Here is a 26996-nt window from a genome sequence, read left to right on the forward strand (position 1 = left end):
CCTAACCAATGTCCTGTACAGCCGCAACATGACCTCCCAACTCCTGTACTCAATACTATGACCAATAAAGGAAAGCATACCAAACGCCTTCTTCACTATCCTATCCATCTGCGACTCCACTTTCAAGGAGCTATGAACCTGCACTCCAAACTTTATCTGCCACTTCTCAGCCCACTGGCCCATCTGATACAGATCCTGTTGTAATCTGAGGTAACCCTCTTCACTGTCCACTACACCTCCAATTTTGGTGTCATCTGCAAACTTACTAACTGTACCTCTTATGCTCGCATCCAAATCATTTATGTAAATGACAAAAAGTAGAGGGCCCAGCACCAATCCTTGTGGCACTCCATTGGTCACAGGCCTCCAGTCTGAAAAGCAACCCTCCACCACCTCCCTCTGTCTTCTACCTTTGAGCCAGTTCTGTATCCAAATGGCTACTTCTCCCTGTATTCCACGAGATCTAACCTTGCTAATCAGTCTCCCATGGGGAACCTTGTCAAATGCCTTACTGAAGTCCATATAGATCACATCTACTGCTCTGCCCTCAATCTTCTTTGTTACTTCTTCAAAAAAACTCAAACAAGTTTGAGAGACATGATTTCCCACAAGCCATATTGACTGTCCCTAATCAGTCCTTGCCTTTCCAAATACATGTACATCCTGTCCCTCACGATTCCCTCCAACTTGCCCACCATCGAGGTCAGGCTCACCGGTCTATAGTTCCCTGGCTCGTCTTTACTGCCCTTCTTAAACAGTGGCACTGCATTTGCCAACCTCCAGTCTTCCGGCACCTGTGACTATCGATGATACAAATATCTCAGCAAGAGGCCCAGCAACTACTTCTCTAGCTTCCCACAGAGTTCTCGGGTACACCTGATCAGGTTCTGGGGATTTATCCACCTTTAACTGTTTCAAGACATCCAGCATTTCCTCCTCTAATCTGGACATTTTGTAAGATGTCAAGATCTAGTTCCCTACAGTCAATATCTTCCATATCCTTTTCCACAGTAAATACTGATGCAAAATATTCATTTAGTATCTCCCCTATTTTCTGTGGCTCCACACAAAGGCCGCCTTGCTGATCTTTGAAGGCCCCTATTCTTTCCCTAGTTACCCTTTTGTCCTTAATGTATTTGTAAAACCCTTTGGATTCTCCTTAATTCTATTTGCCAAAGCTATCTCATGTCCCTGTTTTGCCCTCCTGATTTCCCTCTTAAGTATACTCCTACTTTCTTTATACTCTTCTAAGGATTCACTCGACCCATCCTGTCTATACCTAATATATGCTTCCTTTTTCTTAACCAAACCCTCAATTTCTTTGGTCATCCAGCATTCCCTATACGTACCAGCCTTCCCTTTCATCCTGACAGGAATATACTTTCTCTGGATTCTTGTTATCTCATTTCTGAAGGCTTCCCATTTTCCAGTCGTCCCTTTACCTGCAAACATCTGCCTCCAACCAGCTTTCGAAAGTTCTTGCCTAATACCGTCAAAATTGGCCTTTCTCCCATTTAGAACTTCAATTTTAGATCTGGTCTATCCTTTTCTATCACTTTTTTAAAACGAATAGAAGTATGGCTGCTGGCCCCAAAGTGCTCCCCCACTGACACCTCAATCACCTGCCCTGCCTTATTTCCCAAGAGTAGGTCAAGTTTTGCACCTTCTCTAGTAGGTACATCCATATACTGAATCAGAAAATTCTCTTGTACATACTTAAGAAATTCCTCTCCATCTAAACCTTTACAGATAGCTGAGATCTCCTTACAAGTTTGTTTCTCAATTTCCCTCTGACTATTGGGGGGGGGTCTATAATACAATCCCAATAAGGCGATCATCCCTTTCTTATTTCTCAGTTCCACCCAAATAACTTCCCTGGATGTATTTCTGGTATTTAGTAAGGGGAGGTCGTGCCTAACAAACCTGTTAGAATTCATTGAAGAGGCAACAAGTAGGTAGATCAGGGAAACCCAGTGGATATTATCTGTCTAGACTTCCAAAAGACCTTTGATCAGGTGTCTCACGGAAGGCTGCTAAGTAAAGTGAGGGCCCATGGTACTTGAGGTGAGCTACTGGCATGGATTGAGGATTGGCTGTCTGACAGAAGGCACAGAGTTGGGATAAAAGACTCTTTTTCAGAATGGCAGTCGGTGACAAGTGGTGTCTCGCAGGGTTTGTGTTGGGGCCACAGCGGTTCATTTTATATATCAATGATCTGGATGAAGGGACCGGGGGCATTCTGGTGAAGTTTGCTGATGATACGAAGTTAGGTGGAGAGGCTGCAGGAAGATTTAGACAGCTTAGGAATACGGTCCAGGAAATGGCTGATGAAATTTAATGTGAGAAAATGTGAGGTCTTGCACTTTGGAAAAAAGAATACAGACATAGACTATTTTCTAAATGGTGAGAAAATTCATAAAGCTGAAGTATGAAGGGATCTGGGAGTGATGGTCCAGGATTCTCTAAAGGTTAACTTGCAGGTGGAGTCAGTGATCAAGAAAGTGAATGTAATGTTGTCATTTATCTCAAGAGGGTTGGAATATAAAAGCAGCGATATGCTTCTGAGACTTTATAAATCTCTAGTTAGGCCCCATTTAGAATACTGTGTACAATTTTGGGTCCCACACCTCAGGAAGGACATACTGGCATTGGAGTGTGTCCAGCAGAGATGATCCCTGGAATGGTAGGCTTAACATACAATGAACGGCTCACGATCCTGGGATTGTATTCATTAGAGTTTAGAAGGTTGAGGGGAGATCAAATTGAAACTTACAAGATAGTGCATGGCTTGGAGAGGGTGTACGCTGGGAAATTGTTTCCGTTAGGCAGGGAGACTAGGACTTGTGGTCACAGCCTTAGAATTAGAGGGGTGAATTTAGAATGAAAATGAGGAGACATTTCTTCAGCCAAAGAGTGGTAGGCCTGTGGAATTCATTGCCACAGAGCGCAGCGTAGGCTGGGTGCTAAACGTCTTCAAGGTAAAAATGGACAAATTCTTGATCTCGCAAGGAATTATGAACTATGGGGACAGTGCGGGTAAGTGGAGTTGAAATGTCCATCAGCCATGATTAAATGGCAGAGTGGACTCAATGAGCCGAATGGTCTTACTTCCACTCCTATGTCTTATGGTCTTTCACTTACTGATTTTGCAAGTGAAATGTTGCAAGCTAGGAGCAGAGAGTTGAAGAACAAGGAATGGCAGCAGAGCGGGAAAAATCAAATGAGAGTGCCACATCAGGCTGGCTCTGGAGGTTCATGGCCCTTGAGGCTTTGACAGCAGTGGGGAAGCCAAGTATGAGGCTTGCCCAGCCTTTCAAGTATAGAACATTCAGTGAGCCAGAAAGGGAGAAAAACCATAAAAAAGAGAGAAAAGCCAGAAAGGGAAAAAAAAGGCCATAAAATTAAATCAAAACACTTTCACCGCATTTCAATTTAGCAATTCAAATCACACGAATGTGAAAAGCTCGCTTACACTCCATACCAAAACATTAAAACACTAATATTAATTTTAAGTGATCTGTGCTGCATTAAATCCACCAATTAATAACCTCCTAGAATGGACTGCACTTACCAGACTAGCAAGTGCCAAAAGTGTTGTCTGGACTTGAGTCATGTTCCCATTCTCAAAAAGATCATTTGCTTCAAAAATGTCATGTGGCTTCATCCCATAAGACTGAATGGCTTTAATAAAGTTACCAATATTCTCCAGCTGTAGAAAAATAAACCAAATTGTTAAATGATATAGAATGTATAGCCACTTTGAAAGATCTACAGTTTTACTAATATCTCAAATTCTTTAAAATTCTCATCCTTCTGAAAGCACTGTTAGTTCAGGCATGATTCATTCCATGCCACTACAGTTTAGTTGGTGCCTCTTGAAAAATATCTGAAGGTTATTCAACCATAAAGATCACCTCATAAATTCCAATCAGGCAATGACATCAAAATCTAGTACTGTCAATAGGAATCATTCAAAGATCCTTGAAGAGATTTATCAATTACGGGATGCAGGATTTTAACTACAATGTAAGGTGAAAACTTGAAACAAAGGAACTGGAGGGGGATTGCACTGATATGCATAAGACAATAACAGGCTTATATATAATGGACAAGGAAAAGGATGAGAACACAAAGTCCAGAGGGCACAGATTTAATATTTGAAAAGACATGGAGGGGAGTACAAAGAACTTTTAATTAAACACAGCAAATGGCAAAGGCCTTGAACTTCCTCCCCATGAGGATTGTGGAAGTTGGGATCAATGCTGAAATAAACTTGCAAGACTAGGAGACCCTTTTAATTCTTTCCCCTCTCACTTTAACTCTGTGCCTTCTATTTTGGGACTTCCCTACCCTTTGCTATTCACCTTATCCATGCCAGTCATGATTTTGTAAATCTCTAAATGGTCAGCCCTCAACCTCCAACACTTCAGTGAAAAAAGTCCCAGTCTATCTAGCCTTTCCTTCTCACTCAAACTCTCCAATCCCAACAACATGCTGGTAGATCTTTTCTGAACTTCTCCAATGTAATAATATCCTTCCTTCAATAGAACAACTAGAACTTGACACAGTCCTCCAAAAGTGGACTTGACATAGCTGCTCCACAGAAAGTAGCAAAATTATGATTGACTGAAAAGCCTCCTTCTGTGCTATACATATCAACTGCAAGACTTTGTTCACACTTCATTCCAAAACACCAGCTTGCAGGGTGGCAAACTATACTGCTAACCAAAGTATGGTTACAAATGGATGGTAGCGCTATTTCAAGAATCAATCATTTTATAACCTCACAGCTCTGCACTAGCATACAAAACAAATCAAAACAAAATTGGGTATTAAACCAGGTAATTAAACAAAATTGCTTCCTTTCCCTACTATTAGCCCAGCAGCTGTATGGAAACTTTTGAACAATATCAGAAAAATAATTTGAAAATGAATTAACTAAGCAAGCTTAGCACTCATTTGGGATATAACTCTCTGGGTATCCAGTACCCTGTCCAGTTGACAGTCCAACAGCCAGTGCCAGCAGCTTATTCAAACATATCCTAGAGAATATGTCATCCAAACTAATTTTGAGAGAACAGCAGGTTAGAAGTTTGTCAAGGTCATCACTACATATTTTAAGATTAAACTCAGGATGGGATTGCAATTAAAAAGTTTTATTTCTTACCTGGTGCCAGTTTAATTTGGATTCATTTATTTTCTTGATTGAATTGGGTTGCAACTTGTTCATGAGCCTGAAAAATTGATTGAGAATTTAGTACAGTTTCTGACCATTGGAACGATTCAATTATGCAAGAATGCCAAAAATTTTAATTTAAAGACCTGATGGACCTTTCCAGAGTCGCTGATCTTCCCTTTGTCATACTATCAATTGACTGCATTCCTTTGCTCATTTAACACATTCCAAAATACTTGCCTTCAAAACGATGTTATACTGCTAATCAGCAACTTCATAGAAACACAACGATCAGTTCAAACATGATCATAGAACTACAAATGATTGGTCATCCAACTTTAGGAATTAATTTGTTTACAAATAAAACTGGACTAGTAACCAGATATCCAGTAGGATACCTAACCAGGCTGATTACCAACCTTATTATTATTGCAGTTTTTCTGGCTTTGTTATAAGAAGAATGTCAAGAAGCTGAAAACGAACCAATTCAGAAAGGGCAATACCTCAAAGCTAGAGGTAAAACGTTCAAATGGTGCAATTTGTTCATGTGCATTTAGATTGGTTTTACTACAAGTAAAGGAGATAAATCGTAAATAACTCCACTAAGAAATAAAAAGTCTAACTGTCTGAACGTCAATTAAAGTGTTCAGATAATTCTCCAGAATTAGGCATTTCCCAGCCACAGTAAAAAATAAATTTTGACTTTTTGTGTGCTAACAAGAAACAATCCTGATACGTGCAGTTTCAACCAAGAGAAGGAAACTGCAGAGTTTCAATGAATAAATTGGAATGCTGATGTGGTTTCTTCAAGCACACTGGACATATCCAAAGCCAACCTCATTGACAATAAAAATGATAGAGGCATCAGTTATGGATATTCTGGAAAAGACGCATTTGAGATATTACTGGCATGGGCGACACGGTGACTCAGTGGTTAGCACTGCTGCCTCACGATGCCAGGGGCCTGGGTTCAATTCTCGCTCGGGCAACTGTCTATGTGGAGCTTGCACATTCTCCATGTCTGCTTGGGTTTCCTCCGGGTGCTTCAGTTTCCTCTCACAATCCAAAGATGTGCAGGTCCAGGTGGACTGGCCATGCTAAATTGCCCGTAGTGTTAGGTGCATTACTCAGGGAACGGGTCTGGGTGGGTTACTCTTTGGAGGGTTGGTGTGGACTTGTTGGGCCGAAGGGCCTGTTTCCATACTGCAGGGAATCTAATCTAACCTAATGAAGTCCTGATTAGAGTAAACTAAACTTGAAGAATTTATAGGTTTTCCATCAGAACTCCTAGGGAAGCTGCTGTGAGCAACTCAAACCAATTTCAAACAGCACACCCAGATGTGCAGATCTACTTTGTCCATCTCACCAATGTAAATATCACAGTCTGGTGCCGGTGTGGGGAACTCTTGCCTACTTTAGAATAACCGTAACTAAAGAAAACAAGTACGTTCTAAATGCTGAAACAACTTTACAGGTCAAGGCAAAGCATCCAATGTGGCAAAGGCTCGCTATATTAAAAAAAACTTGCATAAATCTTCACCTACATTTCCTTAATGATGCGTCACTACCGCCAAAAACACATGTCCAGTGGGGAGATGGAGACTGTTTAGATATAATGTACTTAAAGCTCAGTTAGTTGTAGGTTGAAGAAAATCAGCAGGGAGTTTCATGACGAGGTGTGAAGGGGTGAAATTTAGGCCCAGAGTCTGGGAAAGGACTTTGCATATTTAAACAACCTTCAATTAAGGGACCCATTTTTTCAATCCACAAATAATTCACAAAACAAACTTTTGCTTTGTCAATTGTTGATTTCTCTTCTACCATTTTAATAATCTCACTATGGAAACCAGTCTAAAATTAACACGTACACATTTTACTAGGGATGGTCACTAGTCACCTCTCCTTCCAATCAAGTTATTAGCTGGCCTATAAACACATATGTTCAACGTTCCTTTTCCAACCTGACCCCCAGTTCATTGTGCAGTATATTTGTTAGAACACTACATCACTGTACACCAATCAGCAGCAGTGAAGAAATTACAGGTAATGTTTTAGGTGTACTGGATTGTAGGTTTGCTCGCTGAGCTGGAAGGTTCATTTTCAGACTTTTCGTCACCATACGAGGTAACATCTTCAGTGAGCCTCCAGACGAAGCATTGCTGATGATTCCTGCTTTCTATTTAAATGTTTGGGTTTCTTTGGGTTGGTGATGTCATTTCCAGTTCTTTTTCTCAGGGGGTGGTAAATTGGGTCCAAGTCAATGTGTTTGTTGATAGAGTTCCGGTTAGAATGCCATGCTTCTAGGAATTCTCATGCACATCTCTGTTTGGCTTGTCCTAGAATGGATGCGTTGTCCTAGTCAAAGTGGTGTTCTTCCTCATCTGTACGTAAGGATATTTGTGAGATGACTGCCAGACTACTCAGACCCCTTGGCATCATGGTAGCCCACAAACCCACCAACACGCTAAAACAGCAGCTAATGAACTTGAAAGACCCTATACAGACATCAAGCAAAACTAATGTCATTTACAAAATACCGTGCAAGGACTGTAACAAACACTACATTGGACAAACAGGCAGAAACCTAGCCACCAGGATACATGAACATCAACTAGCCACAAAACGACGTGACCCTCTCTCACTAATATCCTTACATACAGATGAGAAAAGACACCACTTTGACGGAGACAACACATCCGTTCTAGGACAAGCCAAACAGAGATATGCATGAGAATTCCTAGAAGCATGGCATTCCAACCGGAACTCTTCTCAAAAAACACATTGATTTGGACTCGATTTATGACCCCCCTGAGAAAAACAGGAAATTACATCTTAATAGGAAATTACATCACCACAGGAAATGACATCACCAAACCAAAGAAACCCAAACATATAAATAGAAAGCAGGAATGATCAGTAATGCTTCATCCAGAGGCTCACTGGAGATTTTACCTATTATGGTGACAAAAAGTTCCAGCTCAGTGAGCAAGCCTACATCCAGAACCTCAACCTAAGCTACAAATCTTCTCAAAACTCGTACCAGGTGTATCTTGTGTATTGTTAGTCAATAACTTAACTGGCTATGAGAAAAACAGGAATTTGAGCAAACTTACAAAAACAAATGTTCTTATTTCAGAATTCCAAATTTGTAATCTGCCCTTTTTACTTTTTAGTAGTGCCATTTATTCATCATATACAAAGTTCTAATCAACCTGTTCTCTTTTGTCTCTTTTACATGGCTGAACTGGACAGCTATTCTTTGAACGAACTAGTAAATTTGCATTTTATTAAGTATCACCTAGGCAGCTAGTGCTAGCAATCTTGCTTTGAGTTAGGCTGATTTGGGTAAAGTTCCTCTTGAAAGACAGGCACAATACTCAGCTGTCATTCTCGTGTAGTAATGAAGAAGTGTTGCACTATTTAAGGTGCTGTCTTCTGGATATGATGTGAAAAATGGACCTCATGCCTCGCCCCTTAAATCAATATAAATAATCCCATGGCATTATTCAAAGAACATAATGGAAGTGCTTCTGATCTCCTGGCTAATATTTATCCCTCAACCAAAAACTAAATAGATAACCTGGTTATATATTTCAGAGTTAGTTGTGCAATCTTGCTGCACATGCAATAATTGCCATATTTTTCTATATTATAATGTCAACTACACTTAAAGGTAATTCCTTGACTGTTATGTGCTATGAGACATCCTGGAGGTGGTAAAAGGCACTATATAGAATACAAGTCATTCTCTCTATTGTTTATATTCAGTCCCAATTGTTTAAAATGGTTAAAACATTTATGAACGTTGATTATAGTAAAGCAAGTGCAAATATCTAACTGAAAGTTTGCTTCCTGATTCAAAGAATGTAACTTTCCCCCACTAACATACTAATGGATTCTCCTATTCACAGTTGCATTGCTTCTGACGTATAAGACGTCACCAAATCTTTGACTGGTAACCTAATAATTCCACTGTTGGTAAACAATCCCATTCCTAGAGCTTCCAATTTTAAATCACTCACACATCATCCTAGCAATTTTATACTCTATTATCCATTATGCTGAATGCGATCTTTGGAGATTGAAGAAAGAAACTTCATATTTGAGTACCTCATTCACATCCATCCAGTCTTTCTTTCGAACTTTGTTTGTTAACCACCAAAGCTCCAAGCAATCTTTTCATAGAGATCCCTTCCCACTGCCTGAATTCAATAATAACTTTTACTGCAAAAGTTATTTTCAGCTTTCATCCAAATCATCCAGGTTCCCTTTCCCCAGTTACGTGTTTCCCTGTCATCAGCTACTCCATCCTAGGCTGCCTACACAACTCTGCCATCATAAAACCATGTTATTTTGCGTTTTTTAGAAAATTATTGTCAGATTCATCTTGGATTACTTCCCCATCACTCTCACCATCCATTATTATCAACAGACAATAATACAATTCTCATGAAAAGTTCAATAAAAATGGAAATTCTACCTTCTCTGGCCATCCACATAACATTACTGCCAGTGTTTACCAGTCCAACTAAGTACACTTTACTGTGCCATCAGAGAGAGCTTTTTTGAATTCACAGAATGGTAAACAAGGAGGATTGATATGTAAATACAGGAACTTATTATGTAAACTAAGGCTTTATTTCCGAGAACAGTGGTCAGACAAACTACTTGAATCTGCTCCAAAGCCCTTTAAGACATCTTGAGCTTATACAAGTTGCCTGAAAATTGCTAGTTCTCTCATGCTTTTCATCAATCGAGCAGAAAATAAGAAATCATACAACAAAGAAAGCTGGAAATACTCAACAGACTCGGACATTTGTGGAGAGACTAAAACCAGGAGTGAATGTTTCAGGTCAACAACCTTTCATCAGAACTCATGGTTTCCAGCAACTGTATTTGTTGTGTTACGTATGATTAGTGCAAATTTAAGTCAGAACTAGAAACATTAATACTTCTGAGGTGAGCCCAAGGGAAATTGCACCAGAGCTAAGTGCAACATTCACAACAGCATAATCCACACCAATGAGAACAAGACTTAGTAAAGCAGTCAGCTACTCACATGCAAAGTATTACACCATCCTTGAGGCTAAGTTGGAAGTTCTCACCCAAACGTCTGCCTGTAACTTCTTCAATCCAGACTCTCAATTCTTCCTCTTTCTGAGGGTCATATTTCTGAAGAATCTAAGAGGAAAAAAAATCTATGATAAGAACAAAGAACTGCGGATGCTGGAAATCAAACAGAAACAGAAATTGCTAGAGAAACTCAACTGGTCAGGCAGCTTGTGTTAAGGGAAAACAGAATTAACGTGGAGTCCCATGAACCTTCTTCAGAACTCTACATGAAAGTCACATTACCACAAAAATCAAATGTACATTCGAGAATAATAAATATCGCGACCTGATTTTGAGATTTGTACAGTGCTCCAAGCCTACTCAGGTTTTCTATACAGAATTGCAATCATGCTAATTATTGGCATGATTATTGCTAATCATACTTTACCTCATGGAAAAAGATGGCCATGGCTGACTTGCACAAGCTGAAAAGATTAAATGAGGGACCCCCCCCCCCCCTCTCAAAATGCTATTCCAGTTAATTTAATGAAAACTGACAGATTTTGTTCATAAAGCCTTTTAATTCAACATATTTTGTTTAGATTTCGGAAGGAATGTCTCAAAGAATCCAAAGTCTTAAGTTAGATTAGGTTTTGCGTGAAGAACCTTAGCTACAAGTTGATGTAATGAATGAATAACAGTAGACAGTTTCCTTTTACAAGTTCAAGTTCATGGCTAGGCTTTAATTAATATTGAGAATTTCAGCTATCTTCCTACTCTGAGGAGGAGATGGCACAAGATCAAAATTGATCGAAACACTCCATTATGTACACAATGGTACAAGATACAACATGCTCTTTGACCGCACCATCTAAGCCTGCAACCCCTGTCACATGGAGTACAAGAGCAATAGATGCTTAAGAATACTACCACCTGCAATTTTGCCTCCAGACTCGGAACTAAATCATTGAACTAGTGATACTGAATAAATAAAATCCTGGAACTGACTGTTGGACAATAGCGACTCAGAATGGCAGTTTCACCTTAACTCTTCAAAGTAAATCCAGGGCAAGGCTTGGGTCAACTCATTTCTGGATTGTGGAATTTCAGGATTTAGAATAACATGAGCATTCCAAACGATAAGTGAGCGACCTGGTTACAAGTAGTAATCAAGTCATAAGAATGAAAAAATAGAAATCAGTAACGAAAATGGTTTAATTATTCCAAATACTGCATATTTCATTTCCATAATATTGGTACTGTACTGAAATATTGAAGATCATCAAGGGAACAGCTGATTTCACGTGGCCCAAAATTTCAAAATGGTAGCAGAGTCAGATGTTCCAGCCAGAGCTCCATAAACGGCGACATCACAAACTTTTCACTGCACTCATTCAAATGCATGTGACAATAAAGTTAATTCAAGTCAATCAATACTAATATGATTCGGAGATGCCAGTGTTGGACTGGGGTGTACAAAGTTAAAAATCACACAGGTTATAGTTCAACAGGTTTAATTGGAAGCACACTATCTTTCGGAGCGACACTCCTTCATCAGGTGATTGTGGAGGGCTCGATCATAACACAGAATTTATAGCAAAAATTTGCAGTGTGACGTAACTGAAATTATACATTGAAGAATTGATTGTCTGTTAAGCCTTTCATCTGTTAGAATACAGTGATAGTTTCACTTCTTTCATGTGTAAATCACAAAACCCTTTTTTTAAAAAAGTTAAAAATCACACAACACCAGGTTATAGTCCAACAGATTTAATTGGAAGCACACTAGCTTTCGGAGCGACGCTCCTTCATCAGGTGTGTGTCTATAAGGGTGTATGTGGGTGTCTGTGTGCGCGTCTGTGTGTATCTGTGTCCGTGTGTATGTGAGAGTGTGTGTGTGTAGGAATATCTGTGTGTGTGTGTATGTAGTGCAATGGTGATCACCTGTAATGTGACATGAACCCAAGGTCCCGGTTGAGGCCCTCCCTATGGGTGCCGAACTTAGCTATCAGCCTTATAGACACACAGACTCCCACACAAGCACCCCCTCACAGACTTAAGACACTCTGCACTCACTACACACACACACACACACACACACACACATTCTCACACTCACAACCCCCACCCCAGACAGACACACACACAGACAGACAAAGACCCACATGCACACACATATTTTGTGGGGTGAAGTTTTTTGGTACTTTCAGAGTTACATTGCACTTTGCTCAAAAACCACATACATTCATGTAGAACTCTGAGCTCAAAAACTGCATGAATTTATGTAAAACTCTTATCTCACTTTTTAGATTGGAATCAATCTAAACATCAGGTCATAGACAGAGAACACAGGGGGCTAACACCTTCAACATATTGTCTAGCTATCACCATTGTTAACAGCTAACCCGAGAATGCAACTTTGTGATTTTTAACTTAATATTAATATGATCAGGCTGGGTAAGTAGGATATGGTTACTTACTAAACATTCAATACAAAAACTGAGAACAATTTCCCTTCTGCAAAGACTGACAGTTCAACAAAAGTATGAAAAGGTTTTGATTGTTAATTTTTACCCAGTTAGCTAATTTACTGCTCTCCATCTTCATTTTCCTACAGCTTTACAACCGAACCATCCAATGACTGTTACAAAACAGTTCACAAGAATAACCCTACATGTCATAAAAAGTATTATTTCACCATTGCTTTGCAGCAACAAGCAGCAAGTCCGTCAGCTGCATGGGCCGAATCAAAATAAAATTGAATTGAATTGAATTTATTGTCACTTGTACAGAGGCACTTGAAAAGCTTTGTCAACAATATATCTCAAATCAAGAGGTCAAAGGATCTCATCCAAAGAGATCAGATTTCATCTGCTAACTGATCAACAGCACATTAGGAAATGATGCATTGTTTTCTAACAAGCATTTACAAACATTTATAAAGAAATACACATTCACTTCCTCAGTTAGCCTTTGTAGAACATTCCAAAGGAGAAAGTGAGGACTGCAGATGCTGGAGATCAGCGTCGAGTGTGTGGTGCTGGAAAAGCACAGGTCAGGCAGGCAGTATCCGAGGAGCAGGAGAGTCGACATTTTGGGCAAAAGCCCTTCTTCAGGGATTGTACAAGAACATTCCCAGTCTCATTTCCATTTTTACATATTTATTGCAAAGCCGAAAACCTGTGTTTGGCTAGGCAAAAGGAAACTTTAGCTGATTGCAGGTGATACGTTCCTCAGCATTCACTTAAGCTGTCACTACAGACACATATATTGCAAGTCAATATTATACAGATTTTTCACAAAAGGTGTCTGTTGAACAAGATTAACCAGCTGACTTCCAAACTAGACAAATGCTGTTTGGAACAGAATGTGCCAATATTCATAATTTCAAAGAGGTTGCCAGACAGTATAATTCTTATACATTCATGTATTTTCTTCATATCTCAATATTTTAACATGGATCAATCCCTTAAAAAATGAAAAAAGCTATATTAACAATGAAACTGCTGGTGAGAATTTCAATGGCTGGATTTTCTAAGTGTAATGTTAGTGTCACACAGTCAGAGTCATACAGATGTACAGCATGGAAACAAACCCTTCGGTCCAACCCATCCATGCCGACCAGATATCCCAATCCAATCTAGTCCCACCTGCCAGCACCCAGTCCATATCCCTCCAAACCCTTCCTATTCATATACCCATCCAAATGCCTCTTAAATGTTGCAATTGTACCAGCCTCCACCACTTCCTCTGGCAGCTCATTTCATACCCGTACCACCCTCTGCATGAAAAAGTTGCCCCTTAGGTCTCTTTTATATCTTTCCCCTCTCACCCTAAACCTATGCCCTCTAGTTCTAGACTCCCTGACCCCAAGGAAAAGACTTTGTCTATTTACCCTAACCATGCCCCTCATAATTTTGTAAACCTCTATAAAGGTTTCCCCTCAGCCTCCAACGCTCGAGGGAAAACAGCCCCAGGCTGTTCAGCCTCTCCCTACAGCTCAAATCCTCCAACCCTGGCAACATCCTTGTAAACCTTTTCTGAACCCTTTCAAGTGGCCCAACAAGTCCACACCAACCCTCTGAAGAGTAACCCACCCAGACCCAGTCCCCTATCCTATTATTCTACATTTACCCCTGACTTATGCAACTAGCCTAAACATCCCTGAACACTATGAGCAATTTAGCACGGCCAATTCACATGACCTGCATATCTCTGGATTGTGGGTGGAAACCAGAGCACCCAGAAGAAACCCACGTGGACGGGGGAGAATGTGTAACCTCCACACAGAGTCACCTGAGGCCGGAATCGTACCCAGGTACGGTGAGGCAACAGTGCTAACCACTGAGTCACTGTGCTACCCATAAGCTGTCAGCAGTCACCATTCTCACCCTGGGAACTAACTGGAATATCACATAAACAGCTAGAGGCAAACTGATTCATTCCCACTGTCTTGGAAGTTCCCATTGTTAACTGTATCAATTGCAACGGGTAATTGGGATAAACAATAAATGCTGTCCTCATTAGCGACATCCACATCCCATAGGAGAATAAAAAAAGTTGAGATTAAGTATTTTGAGGTGGAGGGCAATGATTGGATAGTCACTTTGAAAATGTGTATGGGTATAACCAGGCAGAGAAAGAGTTAAGTTCTGAGTTTTGAGAAAGAAGAGGTTCAACTGAACATGACTCAGATCAGATAAGAACTTGCAGTTAACAATGGGGTACTGGAGGCAAGGGTAATGGGTTAACAAGGTGGAAAAGCATTAATTACGTAGAGCCATTGAACAACATTGGAAGCATTCAGTATGTAAGGACAGTTTGACAAGGTGAAAAGTATTCATTATGTGAAGCCAGTTAAGGTCAAGAACATTCACTGTATAAAGCAGATGGCTTAATCTTTGCTATTATCACTTGCTGATTGTAATGGTCACCCAATTAATATGCATGTTGTCTTATATGGATGCTCCTCCATATAAAATGACTATATAATTCATTAAGAAACTGCTATTCCAGAGAAGACCATGAAGTCGTGTCCCTGTACATATGGGTGATTGTTCTTTCTCCCTTCAGGGCCCGGGATCAAGATAGAGGTAAAACAAAACTGTGTCTCTGAGCGTTTTGCTTCTGCCGGCGGGCGGGCGGGGGTGACAACTTGAGTTCATTTAAAGAAATACTAAGGAGTTCTTGTGATGCACCAGTAGCACTCCTACCTGGGAGCCACAAGTTCCACCTGCCTTGGAGCTATGTCATAACCTGTTTGGACAGACAAGTTTTGTATAAAAACACATTTACTGATCTCAAATCATGGTGAAGCTAGGCGGTATACACCTGCAATGATTCAATCTATACCAAGACCAGTTCTGTTGTTTCTTTCAAAACTAGCTACCAATCTTTAGAAGTCAGTCAAGTAGTGAAAACCTTCCATTAATGTTACTAAGAGGCAACTGAAAATATTGCACCTTGTATTGCAGGATGTAGTTGGTTTGGCTTTTAAAGAACATATCAAGACATAACTTTAGAACAATCTCTGGCCCAGAAACATTTTTGTGTTTCTGTAAAGTCAAATTATCCATTACGCTAAAAGTGCCATTGCTTTAATGTAACACCATATTTTAGTCTACAACATGCAATTTCCAATCTTTATTTTGCTACCTGTAAATCAAAGAAATTTTGGAAGAGATTCAATATGCTTTCCTAACAGCAAGAAATCCATTTACACTGTTTGGTGTTATCACGGATGGTAATGTCTAATTTTCCAAAATAGTCTAAAACTTGGACTTATACTGAATACTTCGTTTCCTCTTCCAATTTAACTCTAATCAGGCTCCACCACTGTATTACTGTTTCTCTGTGCAGAGGTAATTTTACCAGCTTTGTCATCTAAGAATTGGAGTGGAAACATGAAAACAACTTCATTCAATTAACATATCTCCTACATCACCTATGTGTATCTTATGATTGCGACAGCAAATCAGAGATCCTGACATGTTCCCTTCAGTTTTAATCGTGCCCTCCAGCATCCCCTAGACAATTTTATATTGGAATGAATTTTCAACCTGTCATCATCTACTCAAAACTGTGAATTTATTGCCTTCATTATTTAATTTTGCCCCCTTTCACAGTACTGATATGATTCAAGTTAGAAGTCACATGATACCAGGTTATTATCCAACAGGTTTATTTGAAATCACAAGCTTTCAGAGCACTGCTCCTTCCTCAGGTGAAATGGAAGAAAGCACACAGGCACAGAATTTTCATGCATAGACCTCCATGATATGATACAAGAGCTTTGGCAGCAGCAGATACATGGGAACACATACAAGCTCCCCATCAAACCATACATTATCCTGACTCGAAGCTAAAAATCAGCATTACTTCATTGCTGCTGGGTTCAAAACCTTGGAAGTTCTTCCCTTTGTAACAGCACTGAGAGTGTCCCTCCACCACAGCAGTTCAAGATGGTAGCACACTACCACCTGCGCAAGGGGAATTCCAGATGGACAATAAATGCTAGCACACATCATATGAACAGCTTTAAAAAAAATACAAAATCTAAAGCTTAAGGCTATGTAACTATTCCCTGCTTCAATTTTTAAACCTCCCTTTTGCTGTAAGCTAATGGCCACAAAACCTTAAAAGTTCTCTTAACTCCTCTTACCACCACTTGAAAACAACTGCTAAGTCATTTTTAAAACAAAATTCAAATCGTTCCACATAAACTGATAAAATACTCAACATAAACATAGCCAGTTAAAGTGATAAGACTAGGTTTGTTGGACTGATACAACGTAATTTGCTAAAGTCATAGTTCTCCTTTCCACAAGAGTATTAGAACAGTCTGGAAACAGAACTAATTGGAATAATAACTAGACTCCACATTTGCACCAGCTGGTAAAGATATATAGATCACTACATTTCTATGTTTAACAAAATGTCAGAAAAGAAACAAGTTCTGTTTTCCATTCAAGTTCACCATTAATTATCATAAAGAAATCACAGCTCAAATTATTTTATATGTTCTGAAAAATAGGTGAACTCAAGACTTGTTTTCGTACATTTTTTAAAAAATTGAACACATGCACACATAGACACAAAAAAATTCAAGCTCCCATGAAGTCGAAGGAGTTATTAGAGATTTCTATGATTTGTCATTTTTAAAATTCTATTAACAATTTTTGTTTGGAGCGGTGAACTTGGAGTGTGAACTGTGAGTTAAATATAATTTTTGGACTGTGAGTAACAGCTTGTGTTAAAACAAAAACAAACAGGCCAAACAAGCTTTTGTTTATTCGTCAGATCAAGCATGGAAATTAATTACAGGTTCGTTCATAGAATCAAAGATGAACAGAACGGAAATAGACCTTTCAGTCCAACTTGTCCATGCTAACCAGTAAAACTGCTTTTAGATTTTTTCCTAATCAACCCGTTCAGAAGTGTTTTTATGCATGCCTGGAGCCAATGGGACTTGAATCCAGTGTCCTAAGGACTGGACCACTGCACCACAAGAGACACCCTGGTCAAAAGATTCCGCATTTTCTGTCACCAGGAAAGAGTATTACAAATAAACAGAGAGCAGAAATTGGCTATTATGGAGGTCAGAAACCTGAAAATTGTAGTCTGGAAAAGATCTTGCACAAGCAGATGGCAGATGTTGAATGATAATTGGGACTTTGTGGAGATGGTCAGTCTATCAGGAATTGGTCAGAGCTTGAATTGAGTTTGGACTACAGTCTTAATGAAAAAGGACTCTGGCTGCTGATGCCACAGCATCAAAAGCTCCCTGCCTAAAAGCTCCATTGAAAGGTCCCTGCCTAAGATCCCTAGACTCATAGAAACTTAGTTTTCTACTCTTAAGTTACATGTGATGTGGAGGAGCTGGTGTTGGACTGGGGTGGACAAAGTTAAAACTCACAACACCAGGTTATAGCTCGACAGGTTTATTTGGAAGCACTATTCTAAAAGAACAACCAGTTGATGAAGAAGCAGCACTCCGAAAGCGAGTGCTTCCAAATAAACCTGTTGGACTGTAACATGGCATTGTGTGACTTTTAACTTTATTCTAAAAGATGAAAGGCTTAATAACAATCTAGGTATGTTGAATATATAAAATTTCAGTTGTATGACTTTGTAATCTTTTGCTATAAATTCAGTGGCATATGGTGTTGCTCCACAGCTACCTGAAGAAGAAGCAGCACTCCGAAAGATGGTGCTTCTAAATAAACCTGTTGGACCATAACCTGGTGTTGTGCTTTTTAACAAAGTCATATGTATTACTGCCTTTATTAGAATGAATTGTAAAGTGAATTGTGATTATGACAGAGATCTTCAGCAAGTCAACCAAGAAACTATCATTTGTGCCTGTGGAACAATGCATCACACTTAAGTACCTTTCAAACTGAGCAGTTTTGTTATTTTTGTTTGTTTACCCCTTAACTCTTTGTTTGTTTATCTTTTGTATTAATAGGCCTGAAAATAAAGGTTTGAGTTTTTAGAATACTTTGTTTAATTTTGCTCTACTGAAAATATTGCATTGTTAATAATTTGCTCAGTCTTTCGTTTAAGATACAAATTGGTGTCCAGTATTGATTCTCTCAGAATCGGAAACTGCTTATTCAAAAATTTGGTTAGGAACCATGGGGCTTAATTTTGAGTTTTTGAAGGTTTTAATTTTACTGTGTTGTGAACACAAAGCCGGAAAGGCTGATTTGGTTCAACTGTGTCCATAACTATCAGCAATTGGAAATATTAAAGTGTATTCACAATTAAGAATACTTCACCTTGGAAACTGGTCCAGTGGTATAATTTGCAAGAAAAATTATGAGGAGAAACAGAATTCATAGGTAGTTTTGGAATTTTGAACATAGAAACATTTTGAATTCAATAACCTGGAGCAAAAGTGTTGTGTATTTGCCTTTTAGACTAATCACATGATATTATGAGGTCATCATCAGCCATTTAGGAAGAAACAGCTTAATCTTGCCTTGCTGCTTGCAGAATGAACATTGAGTCATAGAGATCACAGCACGCAAACAGACCCTTCAATCCAACTCGTCCTAAATTAATCTAGTCCCATTTGCCAACATTTGGCCCATATTCCTGTAAACCATTCATATTCATAAGCCCATCCGGATGTCTCTTAAGTTTTGTAATTGTACCCGCCTTCACGACGGTCTCTGGCAGCTCATTCCACACGTGCACCACCCACTAAAAGTTGCCCCTTAAGTCCCTTTTAAATCTTTCCCCTCTCACCCAAAACCTTTAGTTCTGGAGTCCTCCCCACCAGAGGGAAAAGATATTGTCTATTTACCCTATCCATGGCTCTCATGATTTTATCAACCTCGATAAGGTCACCCTTCAGCCTCCAACACACTAGGCAAAACAGCCCCCGTCTATTCAGCCTCTCCCTATAGCTCAAAGGCTCCAGCTCTGACAACATCCTTGCAAATCTTTTCTGAACCCTTTCAAGTTTCACAGCATCGTTCCAATAGGAGGGGGACCATAACTGCACATAACATTCCAAAAGTGGCTTAACGAATGTCCTGGACAGCCACAACATGACCTCCCAACTCCTATGCTCAATGCTTTGAACTATAAAGGTAAACATACAGAACACCTTCTTTACTATCCTATCTACCAGAGACTCCACTTTCAAGAAACTACGAACCTGCATTCCAAGGTCTTTGTTCAGCAACACACCCTAGGACTTTACCATTAAGTGTATAAGCACTGTCCTGATTTGCCTTTCCACCTCACACTTATCCGAATTAAACTCCACCTACCACTCCTCAGACCATTGGCCCAGCTGACCAAGATCCCGTTGTACTCTGGAGGTAACCTTTTACACTGTCCACTACAGGTCCAATTTTGGTGTTGTCTACAAACTTACTAACTATACCTATGTTCACATCCAGATCGTTTATATAAATGATGAAAACCAATGGAACCACCACCAATCCTTGTGGCGCACCACTGGTCACAAGCCTCCAGGCTGAAAGCCCAACGCTCCACCAACACCCCACCTCTCTCTCTGACCTTGGAGTCAATTCTGTATCCTAATGGCTAGTTCTCCATGTATTCCATGTGATGTATCCTTGCGAACCAATCTACCATGAGGAACCTTATCAAATGCTTTACTGAAGTCCATATAGATCACATCCACCACTCTGCCCTCATTAATCTTCTTCATTACCAAGTTCGTGAGACGTGATTTCCTACAAAGCCATCCTGACTATCCCTAATCAGTCCTTGCCTATCCAAATATATGTAAACCCTGTCCCTCAGGATTCCCTCCAACAACTTGCCCATCACCGATGTCATCATCTTAATAAAGCTGCTGCTGTTTAATACTTCAACCTCTTGGTCCTTCTCAAAACCATAATACAGAGTACAAAAAAACTGCTTAGAGTAAGGTAAATTTTATTGGTTTGAATTAAAAGCAGAATTATGATCCTCAGGGCAGATCTTGGGTGCACTCAAAGAAAAATCAAAAGATACCAATTTTGCTCCACAAAATTGGAGCTGTAGTGGACAGCTGGAAAGGCTACTTCCAGAGTAGAATGGGATCATGATCAGTTGGGCCAATGGTCTGAGGAGTGGCAGACTGAGCTTAATTCAGATAAATGTGAGGTGCTGCATTTTGGAAAGGCAAATCAGGACAGTACTTATACACTTAATGGTAAAGTCCTAGGGTTTGTTGCTGAACAAAGACCTTGTAGCAGATACAGGCAGCAAGGAGGGAAACAAAAGTGAACAGCGCAGAAAAAACTTGCCATGTGCTTCACCATGAAGGAGCACTACAACGAGGTGCCCTAGTTGGACGGCAATGTTTGAGTTCAGGTAGACTCAGAAAAGAAGCAGACAACCCCAAGAATACTTTGTTTTAAACTGGAAAAAGCAAAGTACTGCTAAATTTTATGTGGTGCATTGTACTTTCATACCTTTCCCATTTCAAATAAATAAAAAAGGGAAATGTTGGTGCTGTAAGATTGTATGAGGCAAGTACATTGAGCAGGAACTCTCACACAGGAAGACCATCATTTTGATCAAGCTAACCAAAAGGGAGCAAATATCCTTTTCCATGTGTTCCTACATATTATGGGGGAAAAAAAATTAATCTTTGGAGTCTGGTAGAACCAGAGAAGATGGGTTTGAAAACTTCTAAATAATTAGTAAAGGTAAAGTTGCCATATTCTTATCAAACCATAGGACTGTTCTCTCAGACAGAGCCGACTGGTGGTGGTTTAACCTGGACGTCACCACACCTCAGACGTGTGAAAACATTGAGGAGAGTCCTTCATGGGAACCTCAGCCATTGCAGGAATTGAGACCATGATGTTGGCGTTACTCTGCATTGCAATGCAGACATCCAACCAACTGACCTAACAGACCCAAAATGCTACAGAAGAACTTTTTACCAAAGTCACTAGTGACTGTCAAAAGGATCAGATTCAACATATGCAAACAGCATCACAGTATCTATCACCCAGTTCTTGTTCTTGGAAATTTATTAGAATTTGCAAATCCAGAGACAACTTAAATTATGCTATCAGAGACAGACTGATGTTAAGCAATTCAGAAGAGATTACTGACAGAAAGAAAGTAGATTTAAAGGAAGCAAAACAGCAGTCTCAATGTGACTAGCAGCCAAGGAAGCTCAACAAATAAGTTCAACCATGAACGTTCACAAAGTGGCAGCTCAGAGCCATGCACCAATGAAAACTCAAAACTCCCAGAATGGAAGAACAGGTCACAGAGCACTGAATTGCTGGTATAAAGATGGTCTATGCAGAAACTGTGCCAAAAAGGTTATATTAAATGGATGAGTTTGAGGAAAAAACATGAACAACATTGAGAAAAATACAGAAGAGTCATAGACAGGAAGTCACAGTTATACACCATTAAAACAGAACATTTGGTCCAATTAGTCAATGTTGACCAGATATCTAAACTGATTGAGTCTCATTTGCCAGCACTTGGCCCATATCCCTTGACACTCTTCCTATCCATGTGCTCATCCAGATGCCCTTTAAATGTTGTGAACGTATCTGCTTGCATCACTTCCTCTTCAAGGAAGCATCAATGTCTGTGTGGATAAAGTTATCCCTCAGGTCACTTTTAAACCTTTCCCTAATCACCTTAACCCTATGCTCTCTAGTTTTGGACTTCCTTAACCTGGGGAAAAAACACCTTGTCTAATCACCCTGTCCATGCTCCTTACGATTGTATAAACCTCTATAAAGGTTACCCTTCAGCCTCCAACATTCCAGGGGGGAAAGAAAAAAGTCTCTTCAGCCTCTCCCTATAGCTCAAATCCTCCAATCCTGGCAACATACTCTTTTCAGAATTGAGCTAACCAATGTCCTGAACAGCTGCAACGTCATGTCTCAACATCTATGCACAATGCACGAACCAATGAAAGCAATCATGCCAAATGTGTTCTTCACCGTACCATCTTGCCTACCTGCAACTCCCCTTTCAAGGAACTATGCACCAGCACTCAGAGGTCTCTTTGTTCAGCAACTCTGCAGGGCTGTACCATTAATTGTACAAGTCCTGTCCTGATTTGCTTCATCAAAATGCAACAACTGACATTTATCTAAATTAAACTCCATCTGCCATTCCTCAGCCCATTAGCCCATCTGATCAAGGTCCTGTTGTATCTTGGCAATCTTCTTCACTGCCCACAACATGACCAATTTGTACAATCTACAAACTTACTAACCACCACTTCCTATATTCACATCCAAATCATTTATATAAATAATGAAAAGCAGTGGGTCCAGCACCGAACCTCGTGATACACTGCTGTTCACAGACCTTCAGTTGAAGAAAAACCACCTTCCACTACTCTCTGTCTCCTACCTTCAAGCCATTTTTGTACCTAATTGGCTCCTCCCCCTGGATTCCATCAGCTGTACCATGAGGAAACTTGTCCAATGCTTAGCTGAAGTCCATAGAGACAGACATCTATTGTTCTATCAATCTTATCACTTCTTCAAAAAAAACCTCAATCAAGTTAATGAGATATGATTTCCCATGCATTGTTTTTACCTCTGCATAAAGCCATGTTGACTCTCCCTAATCAGTCCTTGCCTTTCCAAATATATGTAAATCCTGTCTTTCAGCAATCTCTTCCTTCACTTCCCACAAAGTTCGAAGGTACACGTGAACAGGTCCTGGAGATTTATCCACATTCATACATTTTAAGATGTCGAGCACCACCTCCTCTGTAATAGGGACACTTTTCAAAATATTACTATTTTCCCACATTTTCTGGCTTCCATATCCCTCTTCACAGTAGTACTGATGCAGAATACTTGTTTCATATTTCACCCATCTCCTGTGGTTCCACACAAACAGCTTTGTTCATCTTGAAGGGTCCCTATTTTCTCCTTAGTTACTCTTTTGTCTTTAATTTATTTATAGAATTTCTGACTTCTCCTTAACCCTATTTGCCAAAGGTAAGTCATGTCCCCTTTTCCCCTCCTACTGATTGCCCTTTTAAGTATACTCTTATTGCTATTATACTGCTCTAGGGATTTACTCAATCCCAGGTGTCTATATCTGACATATACCTCTTTCTTTTTCTTGACCAAAACCTCAATTTCTATCATCCTGCAGTGCTCTTCACCCTAACTGAAATATTCTGGTCTATGAACCCTCCTTATCTCGTTTATTAGGCCTCCCACTTTCCAACTATCTCTTTACCTGTGAATAGCCTCTCCCAGTGAGGACTGCAGATGCTGGAGATCAGAGTTGAGAGTGTGGTGCAGGAAAAGCACAGCAGGTCAGACAGCATCCGAGGAGCAAGGGAAATCGACGTTTCAGGCATAAACCCATCAGCCCTCATTCCTGATGAAGGGCTTATGCCCGTAACATCGATTCTCCTACTCCTCAAATGCTGCCTGACCTACTGTGCTTTTCCAGCACCACACTCTTGACAATAATCTCTCAACGTTTGAAAATTCTTGACTATTACCAATACTCCAATTTAGAACATTAACTTTTAGATCAGGTCAATCCTTTACCACAACTATTTTAAAACTAACAATTATGATTACTGGTCCCATTTGTATTTTTCTGATAATCGAGCATGGTTTTGTAGTCATCATTAATTCCTTAATTCCAGATTTTTAATTGAATGCAAATTCCACCATATGCCGCGTCAGGATTTGAACCCAAATCTCCAGATCATTAACCGGGTCTCTGGCTTAACAACCCAGCAATAATACCACTAGGTACATTGCTTCCACATTACAGGTCCCTTTAAAGGGGTTGTATCAATACAAATGTTCAGTTGTACAGTCAGTCAGTCTGAAGATCTGTCCTTATACACTGGTAAAGGGAATTTCCCAGCTTTATTGAGTTGAACATGGATGGAGAAAATCAAACTCATCTGGGTTGAAGTAAATTGCTTGTCAGATTCTGATACTGATCTGGCACAAATTCTAAAGATACACTCCAATTTTTTTCAATGGAGAATTTGGAAACATGAAAAAGATCTCTGTAAAATTGAAAATCAACGACAAGACTTGAGCAAAATGGTACAAGGCTAGATTAGTGCCTTATGCTAGATCAAAGGTGGAGGCAGAATTAGACAGGCTGGGAGGCCTGGAACCCACAAATGAGTGATCAGGCCACATCTATCATACCAGTGACGATGGATTTGTATGCATTGCTGGTGATTTTAAGGTCATTATTAATCTGGTAGTATTCTTTGTTTTTAATTGATAATCTATTTGCTGGACTAAGTGGAGGTTGGCTTTTCAGTAAAACTGACCTTAGACAAATCTACCTGCAGATGAATGTAGGTTCTGTCAAATATCGCTGTGACTCAATCATAAGATATAAAGACTACTGAATTACAAGAGAATTCCATTTGGAATCTAAGCTGCACTTGTATTAATTCAACATGCTATAGTGTCCAGGGCTGTGCGGGATAATAGGGTTAGCTAGGAAAATGTGGAATAACAAGGATAGGGCAGGGGAGGGGGGTAATGGTTTTTGGCCGGTGTGGGGAGGTGGGGGTTCAGTGCAGATTTGGTGGGTCGATTGTTCCCTGTCTGCACTGTACACATTCTTTGATCCAACTTTAAGTGGATTGGAAGGAATTCAGTGTTACCTAGCAGCTATTTCAATCATGGGGAGAAGCAGAAAAAAAAGTATTTCCACAAATTAGACAATACTTTAAGATTGGTTTATTTAACAATGACTAGACATTTACCCAAACAGATCATTGGTCACAATATTTCAGCCTCACACAGGGATATCTTCTCTAGCTCAGAGCTGTATGCATAGGTCAATGTTGTTGCTATCAGCTCAAACTTACACAATTAAGTATCAGCATCAGTGAGGATAGCACAGTAGCTCAATGATTAGCACTGCTGCCTCACAACACCAGGAACCTGAGTTTGATTACACCCTCAAATGAGTGTCAAGCTTGCGTATTCTCCCAGTGTTTGCGTGGGTTTCCTCCCACAATCCACAGATTGCCCTGGGACATGGAAGCTCTTTGCAGGGTTGGTATGACTCAATGGGTTGAATGGCTTACTTCCACGCTGTAAAAGGTTCTATTCGACATACACTGGATTGCTAACAGGTTCTCTAGATTACCTTGCCAAATGAGTTAACAACAAATGGTCCTTATGCAGACTGTTTCTTCTTCAAACAAGTAGAGAACATTCAGGCAGGACTAGTTAAAAAAATTACACTAGAAATAATCCATGGTATGTCATGGCAAGGCCACAGAAACAAGCTGTGCATGGCGTTCTGGTCACCATCTCTGCATGGAAAAAGCCAAAATGAGCCCAATAAAATTAAGAGAGAGAAGAAAAACTTTCAACACACAAAGCATAGGAAAAATGCTACATTTTGACTTGGGGGTAAGCAAAAATTGCAAATCATGGCCGAGAACAGGATCATTATTCTTTCAGAGTTCAACAATAATCACACATGGGCCAACACACACAGATTCAAAAGAGAATTCCAGTACAAATTAGTTTTGGGCTACAGTTTTGATGAAACTAAAGAGTAGCAATGGTTTAAGGCTGGTAACAACAAAAGTTTGCTCGACATGCCCGAAATAGACATTGTCTATTCAATAATTTCTCACTCAACTAGAAGGCTGTTTATAGCTCCGGGCTATATTGGAAGCAGCACAGTAAATTGAAGCAAGCTTAAATTCAGAATTCTCTAAAGAGCAAACTCTTCACTTTGATTATTTTTTAAGACAAAGAAAAATGTTGAGGGGAAATCAGATGCCTTGGAGGACCAAAAGAAAAAAGTCAACGGATGTGTTACATCCTGGTGTGCCTTCTATTTGTGAACAGCCAAGGCTTTTGCTAACTGAAAATCACACTCTCCTTGAACCTGCTCAGAGGATAGCATGATTCAAATGTGGACTGCAACAAATATGTTGTTAAGGATTCTAATTTGCAATTTTCCCATCCTCTGCCATAAGAGGTTTACAACAAGTATTTTAATTCACTGTTCACCAACATTGTCAGTGCAGTCTCGATCAACAGAGGCTGCCCGCTCTCTCTTGCCTTGTTTGTATGCTGCATAGAGCCATTTGCTGAGTCCATCAGGAAGGATGCGAGCCTGAGAGGGGTGACTATGCCTGACAGCGAGGGCCTACAGGTTAAGGCCTCCCTGTACATGGACGATGTTGCCGTTTTCTGCTCGGATCCGCTGTCCGTGCACAGACTCGTGCATCTGTCATCAGTTCAAACGGGCCTCGGTGGCCAAGGTAAACAGAGGCAAGAGC

General features: G+C 39.9%; 1 protein-coding gene across 1 annotated transcript in view; it reads right to left on the reverse strand.

Moving 5' to 3' along the window:
• Nucleotides 1–26996, reverse strand: part of cnn3a (calponin 3, acidic a) — a 102879-nt gene that overhangs the window by 29467 nt on the left and 46416 nt on the right. The window contains exons 2-4 of the mRNA XM_043698852.2: nucleotides 10236–10357; nucleotides 5168–5234; nucleotides 3572–3709 (exon numbers count right to left, since the gene is read on the reverse strand). Of these exons, the coding sequence (XP_043554787.1) occupies nucleotides 3572–3709; nucleotides 5168–5234; nucleotides 10236–10357 (327 nt within the window). The remainder of the gene's footprint in view (nucleotides 1–3571; nucleotides 3710–5167; nucleotides 5235–10235; nucleotides 10358–26996) is intronic.

Source organism: Chiloscyllium plagiosum, unplaced genomic scaffold (assembly GCF_037043375.1).
Source record: "Chiloscyllium plagiosum isolate Xiang-an unplaced genomic scaffold, Cpla_swu_hap1 HiC_scaffold_9, whole genome shotgun sequence".
Classification (NCBI taxonomy): Eukaryota; Metazoa; Chordata; class Chondrichthyes; order Orectolobiformes; family Hemiscylliidae; genus Chiloscyllium; species Chiloscyllium plagiosum.